Source organism: Mastigoproctus giganteus, chromosome 10, assembly GCF_048544385.1.
Source record: "Mastigoproctus giganteus isolate SK-2022 chromosome 10, ASM4854438v1, whole genome shotgun sequence".
Lineage (NCBI taxonomy): Eukaryota > Metazoa > Arthropoda > Arachnida > Uropygi > Thelyphonidae > Mastigoproctus > Mastigoproctus giganteus.
In genome coordinates, this window is record NC_143584.1 from 149,517,440 (window position 1) to 149,529,496 (window position 12,057).

The window sequence follows — 12,057 nt, forward strand, 5'->3', positions numbered from 1 at the left end:
GTAGGTGACCTATAGACCTGTAATACCCATTCTCTCTTTTGTTGAATGCTGCAGAAATACTTCTTTTTTTCTCTTTATTTTTTTGGTATTAGTATTATGACTCGGGCTTGGCTGATGCAGAATCAACCAAAAAAAAAATTCTTGAGACATTCACAATTTGTCCTTTTCTAAAAGATAATAGTTGAATTCTGCATTAAATCTTGTCAGACTGCCTACCTCAATACATTGGGAGGCAACTTATTCCAGTGATCAACAGCACTTTGTCCAAAGATAACCATCATGAGATCTGATCTTCTATTGCTTTCCAAAATTTTGGTTATGTCCCAAAGTTAGGTCTTACTATTGTTTTATAAAAAGGAATAATAACATCTTTCAGGCTTCCTGGCTGCCTGCTTACGCTGCAGGGAACACTTCATATCTGCTTGTATTATAACTCCCTAAATCTTTCTCATCATAATTCATTATCCTCTAGTCTGTAAGTCACTCCCCAGTTTTTCCCCAGTTTGCAAAATCCTACATTTAGCAGGATTAAATTTCATTTGTCATCTTTCAGACCGTATGTGTAACTGAACTAAGTCATTCCGAAGCAGCCTTATGTGGTCTCCATTGTTAACCATCCTACGTACCTTTAAATGATTAGCAAAATTTGACATCTTTCCTTGTATATCTTTATCAATATCATTGAAAAAAAAGGGTCGAAACACTAAACCCTGAAGGAGCCCACATTAGTCCGCTTTGAAGAATGCCTATTAATTACTACCCTCCTTCCACTTAGCCAACCCTTTATCCACTTCAGGATATTCCTAGTAGTCCCAGCATGCTCCAGGTTGTACAGTAGCCTCTCGTGAGGAATTGAATCAAAAACTACTAAAATATCAAAATTGTTTCCAGCATCTAAATGCGTTTTGACTTCATCTTATTAATTGACCAAGTTTGCCAGGCAAGAATTTCACAAAGCCACGCTGTGATCCCTTTAGGACTTCATTCTTATCAAGATGTTTCTGTATTCATCCTTAATCACTTGATTCCATTATGTACCCACTAAAGAAGTTAAACTCACTGGTCTATAGTTACTGATTGGCTTCTATAATTCCCACCCTCTCTTCAAAACGGTCCGAACATGTACTGCCACCAGCCAGTATCCATTTACTGTCCAACCTCAAACTCACAAAACCGACTTTTCATCTTCCTCGTTTATTCATTGAAATGCCGTTTTCTGGAACAACCTTCCTTCATACGTTTTTCCTGAAAATTAGTCTACAGAAGTTTGTGTAATGTCAACAGATATCCTCTTTTATCTTCTCAACTTCCAACCCAAGCATGGTACTAAGTACTATTAGATTCTAATACCTCTTGTCTTTGTGGTTTTCATTAAAAAAAAAAAAACAAACAAAAACTAATCATATTCCTAAATGCCATGCTAGTTTTTATAACCCCCTTGAATTTTTAAGACAGATTTTTCTGTGGTACCTTATCAAAAATTTACATTTTGTGATTTTCATATTCATGTTTTGTTTTCTGTTTAAATAAAGGATTATATTCATTTCTTTACATTTCTGTTTGAATTAAACCAACTGAAAAAAAAATACCTATATCCCTTCCGAACAAACTTATTTTGATTGATCAAAATTATAGTCTTAGCAAATGCAGCGAAACTGACACAAGCCAAAAGGAGTATATAATTTTAATTAAATGTAAGTAGTTTCTTGGTGGTGGAATGAAATATATTTTTAGTGATGGTTCTTAAGATAATTAAGAAGCTAGTTTACCCAATTTTGAAGCTGGCACTTATCCCGTTCAACCAAAAAAGTAATCTGACAATTTTAGCTTGGACTAATTTTTGATGTTACCAAACATAATATTTTTGAGTTATGCAGTATTGCAGCCTGCATGCAATATCTGCTTATAGTCCTCATCTCTAGAGTGATATGAAAATCTGTAATTATTCCATGCTTCCTTCTTTATCTCTGTAAGATTTTCCAACTCTTGTCATCCATTTTGGCATCCTCCATGTGTGATACCTTACCTGGTAGTTTAAATACTGTTTAAATGCAGGCAGGGTAATGCAAAAAGACTGATGCACTTTCATATGTTTATTGTGAAGTAACCAGTGAATCTACAGTTGTGTAATATGCACCAGCCATTAGAAAATCCAAAAGTTTCATACCTTAATGTTATAAATTTTTGGTGTGGGCACCCCATGTCATACAGCACATAGTAAGTCAATAATCAAATTCTTGCCATTCTTTCTTCACTATGTTTTTGTTTATGGCTGCTACCACTGTGATGATCCATTGTCTTAATTCCCAAAGATCATATGTCAGGGGTGGGCTGTAAAGAGTATTCCCCAGAGAAAGAAGTCGCATGTGATGATGTCTGAAGACCTGGGAGGCCAGTTGTGCAAAGACAGATCAGTAGTAGTAGCACATCAAATCCAGTGGTGTGGAAGAGTTTCATTGAGATAACAGTGGACTTGGCAATGAAAATGAGTGGAGGGCCATCCTGCTGAAGAATATAGTTTCTCTGAGTCCTTGTTTAACTGAGGTAAATCCAGTTCATCAAGAAGTCCTGATATATAATTCCATGGAAAACATTCCATGAACAGAAGCAGGCCGTAGCTGTTCCAATTTCAAATGGCACAAAAGATGTTCACTTTCACCAAATCCCCTACAATATGATGCAGACTTTCAGTGCCCTAGGTGTGCACATTATGGTGATTCACTTTATTACTTAAGTGAAATGTCGCTTCACCACTGAAGATCCAATGGGTTGAAAATTCATCATCTCCCATGTCAGCTTGCATCTATACAAAGAAATTGTATCTTTAACTTTGTCATTGGGTTTTAGGGATTGTACGAACCATAACAGGTAATGTTTAATGGATAATCATTTGTGTAGAACATGCCATACAGTTGTCTGGGGCTACTGTAACTTAAGACTGCCTGGTATGCCAATTTCCATGGAATTTGCTGGAAGACTTGTCAGATTTGGTCCACATTTTCTTCATATACGCAAGGACAACCAACGCTTTTCCTTTTGTAGATACAAATTACCTTTTGCTTTTGCAGATACTTTTTACCAATGGTAAATGTTCCTAGTTGTCAGATCAATTCTGAAACTTATACATAATGTCCATTTCGCCACTGTCACACAGTCTGTCTTCGCAAACTGCACGACGCAGAATGCCTTTCATTGTGGAGTCACCATTTTCACCAATAAAGTCATCCTTCACAGCGAAAGGGTGAAACATTTTCTCTAATCAATTTGAATCAGTATTTGAGTTTTTCTAATGATTGGTGCATATTACATGATTTTAGGCTCAGTGATTACTTCACAATAAACACATGAGAGTGTGTTATTCTTTTTGAATTCTTTGCATTTCCTATAGAACATTTGTATCCAGCCATCTGAAAATACCACCCTAGTTGATAGAGCCAAGAAAACCCTCAGCCCACTATAACATCCTCCTCTTAAAACTGGGAACCCCTCCTTTACCTTTCATCACCAAATTTTCTTTGGACATTACCCATTTTATAGCATTTTGATTGTATTCCGCTATTGGTTCTGCACTATAAAACCTCTGATAATACTTGAATTTTTAGTGAGGACCAAATCGACAGTATTTGGGCCTCTTTTACTTTCTCTGACGTGTTGCAATAAGTAACATGTATTCATGTGGTTCAAAACTGATCCCATTAGATGTAACCCTTAATCATGTATTCCAATTGATAGGGGTAAGTTGAAGGTCACCCATAATGAGGCATTCACCCTTTTTTACCCATTTAGGTTGCCTGAGCTGATTTTTATCATATTCCCTGCAGTCATTAGGCCTATTTATATTTATTTTATTTTTAATATTTTTTTGGTTTACTTAATGATATACTAGGCATAAGGTCTTTGTTTGTTATCTGGTTTTTAGGAGCATTAGCAACTAAGGCCATATTGCTCCGGGGATATGCGGTGGTCATTCTCTGACCTTTCCGCCTCCTCCGCATTTGGTGGGCACGGGCTCGAACCCCGGTCTAATCAAGAAGCGTGTGCTACGCACTGCTGCTCCTGCCCACCTGGCTATGGAGGTGCTGTAAGGTCTTTGTAACCTCAAAGTATGGCAAGTATAAATTTAACATTTAATAATTAAATGTGGTATCAAGAGCCTCTAATTTATTTTAATTTTTGCAATTCTGAGATACTGAGGTAGCAGTCTTTGTTTATTTGCAGTTTAGAAACTTTAGCAAAAAGAAAACATATATTGAAATGGACCATAATGTACTGTGTTTTCATTTGGTTCATTTGTTTTCATCATCCAGTAAAAAAAATTAAAATTATTCTGAATACACAAAACAAAATTAATGTTTTTTTCTATTAATTATTGTTGATGTGGCTATTACTGTTTGCTGAAGTTCGTAGCACACATGGACATAGTAGTTAAATGTGGAGATGTACTAAATTCAAAACATTATTGGGTTCATAATATTAAAAATTATTCCAAATGTCAGACTGAGTTTTTGAGATGGTTACAAATCTTATCTGTATAGTTGTTTTAAAATAAATATATTAATGTATTCATGTTAAATGTATTAAGAGCAATGTTTGTCTTGGTTGATTGATTGTATTTTGATAAATTCTGTTATTATTGCAAGAATATTTTGAAGTCCCAGTAGCATTTCTTTATTCTTTTTAAAACTCTATTCATAATATTAATTATGCAGGACAAATTTAGAAGTGGAATTACTCCAGCGAGGTAAAACCTTGTCTACAAATCCAGTCAAAAAATCTTGTTTTGGTAAGTCTACTGTTATTCCTATCTGTATTTTTAGCAGTTATTTTATTTCCAAAAAGAATTTTTGAATTAAAGAAGAGGAACTTATTTCCACAGTAATACCTTACATTTTAACTTTTCTTCAAGGAAAAATAAAATAGGAAGACTCAGATAAAGGTACTTTGCCTAATATTGTTGAATAAAATACTATTATTTTGGAAATCTCCAATTGCCTGTCACCAATTGAACTAGAGTGCATCCAAGTGCAGGAGAATAAAGTGCAAGAAGTGCTGTGCAAATGACCTGGGGCATGCACAGATCCATAGTTGATAAATTGGCCTGCGCACATTGACTTCCTAAAAATGGAAGTTACAAAATGCAAACCCACGCATTTGACTAAAACATCCAAAAAAGGAAGAGTATTATCGACCTCCAGTTGCCTAAATAACATGACTCGAATCTGTAAAACATCTTTATTATGATAAAATAAAATAAATGTGTACTGATTGTATAACTATATGTTAAAATATTAAACAAAATAAAATAAATGTGGTATAACAAGAATAAAATTCAATAAAATATATATAAAATGAAAAGCGATAAAAGTTGTTTAAAATCACTAGAACCACTATTACAGGAGCTTTCGGCAGCAGCGGCTGCCTTCATCAGCTATAATGGTTGCAGGATGATGTACCACACATCTCAGCAGGTCTGCGACATGAACTATGGAGTCTGTGCACGGTTCACTTCTCATGCATTGGAATCTGAAAATGGACGGGCCACTCTAAACCATTTGTCTCTTCATAGGATAAGGCTTCAAAGAATGGATAAATGCCACAGCCCTTATCCCTATTAAGACTGTAGTGCTTGGACAAACATATTCTTAATCTCTCCAGCCATTTCCAGTTCCAAAAGCCATGTGCCTTATCCACGATCATGGCTTCTTTAGCAGTAATGCCATGCCCAGTTTCCCAGGCATGTTCCGCTACAGCTGAACCTCCGTAATTTGCAGTCTTAAGGGCTCTATTGTGTTCCCCCAGGTGATCCTGCAGTCTGCGTTTCGTTTCCCCACATAATACCTCCCACAATCAAGACACTCAATTTCATATATGACCCCACTAGTGTCATTATCCGCAATAGGATCTTTGGTTGCAGACACTACTGTGTGCACACTCTGACCTGGCAGCTGCACACAGCGTATCTTACACAAACATAAGATACAGGAAATGGGTTCCGAAATGCCCGGATAGTAAGGGATGTATGCGGTGGAAACAGGTGTAAAAGCATCCCTGCGACTGTTGTTCATACCTCTTAAACGCCTCCCAATGATGCTCTGGGGGGTAACCGCACATTACTAGGTCTGCTGTAACACGTTTAATCTCCTCGCCTCTCTCTCTCTCTTCAGACGAGGAGCAGTGGGACCCCACCCTTTCCAATAAGGCCTTAACCACACTACTTTTGTGGCAACTGACCTGAGCTGTTTTGAAATGTGTGTATTGGCCCTAACACAGGTTTTGTGTAAACCTTAGTTTTCAAGTGTCGGCCTTCTCTGTATACACACACCTAGGATCGGAAGCTCTTCTCTCCCCCCCCCCCCCGTTCAACCTCCGAGGTAAACCGAATATAAGGCAAACTGCTATTCAACCACTTGAGTATTTCTATTCCATGTTCTCTTTGTATCACCGTGAACATGTCATCAACATATCTCTTCCATGCATGTAATGGGGGAGGACTAGGGTTCCCCAACATCCTATCTTCAAATTCTTCCATGGCTAAGTCGGCTGTAATTGCACTAATAGGTGAACCCATGGCCACTCCACAAACCTGCTGGTACATAATCTTTTGGAATAACATAAGTGGTACTACCTAAACATAAGCCATCACCTTCACAAATATCTTCACCACTTAGGGCTGTCTCCTGTCTTTCAAAGTACCATCTCTACTCAAAGCATTCTGCACACAATCCAAGCTGTGTTCAACATGTATACATGTGAACAAAGAAATGACATCAAAGGATGCCATAATCTCCCCCTCTTCTACCTCTTGAGCATGGATCAACTATACAAATTCCTGCTGTTTTTAATAGTATGATCCGAGTGCCCTACTACGGGGAATACAAGTTCAGCCAGAAATCTGGATAGTGCATGTATTGGACTACCAATAAATGACACAGTGGGTCTGAGAGGTACCCCAGCCTTGTGCACTTTAGGCAGACCATAAAATCTAGGTAAGTGACAGCCCGATGCATGCAACCTCCAGGAAACCTCCTCAGATATTTTTCCTGCCTTAAGCAAACTCTGGACCAACTTATTAACTCATTGTTCTAGTCCGCTCAGGGGATCCCTACAGATGATCTTATACGTAGACCTATCATTCAGTAAACTAAGGGCCTTTTCTTGATAGTCGTCTTTGTTTAGCACTACTGTAGATCTACCCTTGTCTGCACGTAGTATTACAGTATTATCATCTTTTTTTAATTCTCTTAATGCTTTTCTTTGTGCAACTGTTAAATTAGAACCTAATGCATACAATGTCCTGATCCAGATCTCATTAGCTGTGACCTCAGGCAAATTGGCCACAGCTCTCTCTATAATCATTGCAATATCTGCTATGGGGAGTCTATGAGGGATTAAACTGAAATTGGGGCCTAGATTTAATAATTCTGTTTGTTCATTTGTTAACTCCTTATCACTCAGGTTATGAATGAACTTGCCTCCAGTGATTACATTACTTTCCTCCCTGGTTTCTTCTCTTAATCTATTATATTTGTTCACTTGCCTTTGTCTATATTCATCTGAGATCCGGGTAGCTTTGGCTATCGCTGTTCTGGATACCCGTGTCCAATGCACTAATTTCAAACATTCACTTAAACGCCTGGAACTTGTTTCTTTACACCCCCTGGTATACATCAAATTTTTATGTAACCTACCGATCCAGATACCCACCACTTTTCTCTGGTATATCATAGTAGCTCATTTTAACCGATACTCTTGAAATCGTAACTTCACTCTAAAGCCATACGGAACTAAACCAGCAGTTTTGCACTGATGTGCAAACCTCAGATGTTGCCTCTGCTTTGCTTCAGTAATATATAACTTCTGAAATTGTCGGATCTCCCACAATACAGGTCGGCCATAAACCAAAAATAATTCATTGAAAAGGCCTCTGGAGTCAGGAACTCCGTAATTCATCTGTAATGCTACTAAATAACACTGACTCAAACCTGTAAAACGTCTTTATTATGATAAAATAAAATACATGCGTACTGATTGTATAACTATATGTTAAAATATTAAACAAAATAAAATAAATGTTGTATAACAAGAATAAAATTCAATAAAATATATAAAATTAAAAATGATAAAAGTTGTTTAAGATCACTAGAACCACTAATACAGGAGCTTTCGGCAGCAGTGGCCTCCTTCATCGGCTATAAGTGGTTGCAGGATGACCGACAATCCGCAATCTCCGCTATCACTGATATAGCGAGTAACGGTTATAACAAGGAAATATTGTCAGTCCCTTGATGCTCGTTATACCCAAGTTTGACTGTATTTTAATGCTTTTATTTTATATCTGTTTTAGTGTTTTATGTAGATATTATTTATTTTAATAAATTTATTTATTTTAAATTTATGTTAATTCAGTTTGTTGGTCATTGCTTGAAAAATTTGTGATATGCAGCCCGAAGCTCAAGGCCTGTTTTCCAGAATCATTTAATATGTCCTAATCATCATGGTCAGTTGGCTCTGATTTCTCTAAAGAGCTGCTAAATATTGAATCTGTTTTATATTTCTTGTATGTGTCTCCTCTGCCATTTCCTCTGTCTCTATCGATAATTGGTGCAAAAATTTTTCATAGGATGTTATTTTCAAAATACTGTATCTTCATCTCATCTACTTTGTTGTGCTGTAGGTTTTTGATCTGCCCCAACAAATACTACTGATGTTCTTGTTGTACATTCATCTCTTCATTTGCTCTGTGTAGAATTCTAGGGGAAATAGAGCTATCCATGCTCTCTTTGGAGAGCATGGATAGCTCTATTTCCTGCCAGGATTCTTGCCTGAATTTCTTCTTGCATGTTTCTGTTTATCGTGGTTGTACTCCTATATTTGTAGTATATCACACTTGCTTGTATTCGCTATCCTTGCCTATATGTTCTGCCTGTTGCTCCTTTCAGTTTTTAGGAATGCTTTTTGTTAATTAATCTGCAGACCTACTTATTGTGCTGCTTTCTTCAGTGAGGTTTTTTTTTTTTTTTTTATGATGATATCTTCCTTATTCTCCCCCATAATCACAATATCATCTGTACTTCCTTCATCTCTTCTTTAGTCACTCTAATTACACCATTCTGCATGGTTTTCGACGTTTGTAAACTAATAACTTTTTTTTAACTCGGTTTTTAATGCTCATTTCAGAAACATTATTCATTTCTTTCTACCGTGCACCATTTTTTCACAAATCACTTTAGTTTATGTCATGAGTGTATTATTAAATGTCTTAAGTTACTTGTAGGGGTAAATACTGGGAATTTGTAAACTAAATCTTCACATGTTGGCATTACTGCCTTCAGTCATTTGTTTCTTGACCTGAAAGCTCCATTCAGCAGTGTTTATCAGTATGAGCTCAGTTTATTTTTGAGGTTGTCATTAGCATTAGCATTAGTAGAGGCATATGATGCAAGAAAGCAAGCTTATACAGCATCAGCCAAAAAAAAAAAAAAAAAAAATCCAATTTCACTCATCCATTCACTCCAAATGTTTGTCTAGTTCTGCCCTAAATTTATTTAAGCTGTCAGCTTCTACAATGGCAGAAGGAAGTTTGTTCCAGCAATCAACCAACACTGGCTAAAGGCAAATTTCCACACATCTATGTTGTTTGTAGTATGAATAAGTATTTGTTTTCAGTGTATTATTTTACATTACAATATGCATAAGTAATGAGCTTATGCGCCATCAAACCCCCATATCAACAACAAGCATAAGTAATGTTTTAATTAAATTTATTTATTTATTTATTATTTATAAACTGCAGAAATTGTCCTACAGAAGTTGCCTTTCTAATAACTTTATGTACATCTGAGTACTAAATAAAAATTTAGAACAATAATTATTAACATTGTATATCCTATAAAGTAATAAATATAAGTAGTCCATCTCATAGATACAATATGCATAAGTAATGTTGTAATTAAATTTATCTATTTATTATTTATAAACAGCAGAAGTTGCCTTTCTAATAACTGGATGTACATAGACACACATCCATATTTTAATAACATGCAGGGTTATCCAATTAAGATGCAACCCAGTTTGTCATAATCTCATTAAAATACAAGCCAGTTTTAGATACAGCATAAAATTTTATTTAAAATTAATACAGAATTTAATTAAAAAACTGACAGGATTGTGAATGAAGTGCCATTTTAGGCCTTTCCATCAATCCCATCTTTGAGTAAGTAATAACCAAAGAATATTAGAAAAGGATGTTGCACAAGTAGTTACTATCCATATATTCCTCCCATCCTGTTCTGGTACCACTTCATTTATATATTTATTTATAAATAACACTGCCCTAATAACTTTAGCATTAATAAAGAGATCACAACTTGGTGATGGTCTCTTGTCCAATGGAATCTCTCTCCCTCCCTCTCTCTCTTGACCATTCTCAGCTGAGTCAATAGGCATCACAAGAATACAAGTGGGATGATCTGCATGGTTTCTATTCTTCTTTTACCTGGTTGGATTTTATTGTTTTAAATGTTCTGATCCCAGTACTCACTCAAAATGTGTCAATAAAAAAAACATCTTCGATCAACCCAAAATTTAGTACTTAGTAATAGTACTTAGTACCGTGCAAATTTGAGAAGATGAAAGAAGAATCTTGTTGACATTAAACTTGAATTTCTGTAAATTGTAATTTTTAGGAAATATGTATGAACGAAGGTTGTTCCAGAAGATGGAAGTTGAATGAATAAATGAGGACAAAAAGTTCATTCTGTGAGTTTGAAGTTGGACAGTAAAAAGATGAACAATGTTGACTGTTTGTGGCATGTATTCAGACTGCTTTGGAAGAGAAAGAGAGAGAGAGAGGGAATTATAAAAGCCAATTCAGAAGAACTGTGCTCATGGAAGTATCTATTAAAAAGGCATGCAGCACAAATGGTATGTCTATGAGACAGAGTTGGAGAGACTTTGTTAGAGATGAGTCATTCATTAACGGCCTGTCCTCCTCTTCTGAATGGAATCTACAAGCCTAAGAGAGCTTTTGGGAGTGCCACCCCAGATGTGGAATAATATTCTATGGTAGACGGATTTGTGATTTGTACAGAGTGAATAGATGATTGGAAGAAAAGTAACACCAAGAATGAAAGAAAAAACAGTTTTTCAGATGCAGAGGAAGCAATATTTGTAATGTGCTTATGCCAAGAGAGAGTAGAAGACCTTTATACCAAATATGATGAAAAGCCTTTGAAATGTCAAGATCAACTGCTTGAATTTCATAAAGCTGTCAAACTTGTGTTGAAAAATTAGTAAAATGTCACACAGATGTTTAAACAATCAGAACTTATTTTGTTATATTTGTGGAAATTATGTAATCCTCAAGCAAAGACAAGATATTACAGAATTTGTAAAAAAAATGTGCACTGACTTTCTTTTATTTTACTTCATACATTAAACCATTTTCTGTTTTAGCCCTTAGGTTGGATTTCCTTTGTCTTTTCTAGTTTTCTTGATATATTCCTTTATTGTCCATGTTTGATCCACATCATTGTTATTTCCTCAATTTGTGTCTTTATTATTTCTTTTCTTTTTTTCTTTTTTTTCCCCCCTCTTTTTTTTTTTTTCTTTGTCTTATCTGTTCTTTAACTTGTCTGTGTTGTTTAGGTAGGTTGTCTGTTTCTTCTTCCCCCGTAGCTATTGTTGATTCTGATTTTTAGAATGATTTCCACATGATAATGGTTTGTGCGGCACTCTGCTTCTCTGAAGCTTGAATATTTGTATGCAGTGTTTAAATCTTAATGAGTACATGATGGACTTGATTTTGCACTTCTCTGCTTGACACTCTCCACATTTGTGCATATTTACTTTCCTCACTAAACACTTACTACTAATTATCATTTCCTTCAGGTACTACTAATTATCATCTCCTTTGTTGTGGCAAAGTTCATAAGCCTTAAACCATTGTTATTGAATGTTTCGTGTAGACTGGTTTCCAATTTTGTGCAATAATAATTAGTGTTTAGTTCATTTAATCCTTTTAAAGCATTAAATAAGTCAGATCATTATATAGATGCC

The 12,057-nt window shown here is 35.7% G+C and overlaps 1 protein-coding gene across 2 annotated transcripts in view; it reads left to right on the forward strand.

Moving 5' to 3' along the window:
* The window catches only part of Ubr3 (Ubr3 ubiquitin ligase), a 452,715-nt gene that overhangs the window by 332,843 nt on the left and 107,815 nt on the right, over positions 1-12,057 (forward strand). For both annotated transcript variants that reach the window (XM_090383419.1, XM_090383420.1), the window contains exon 27: positions 4,710-4,783. In XM_090383419.1, the coding sequence (XP_090239545.1) occupies positions 4,710-4,783 (74 nt within the window). The remainder of the gene's footprint in view (positions 1-4,709; positions 4,784-12,057) is intronic.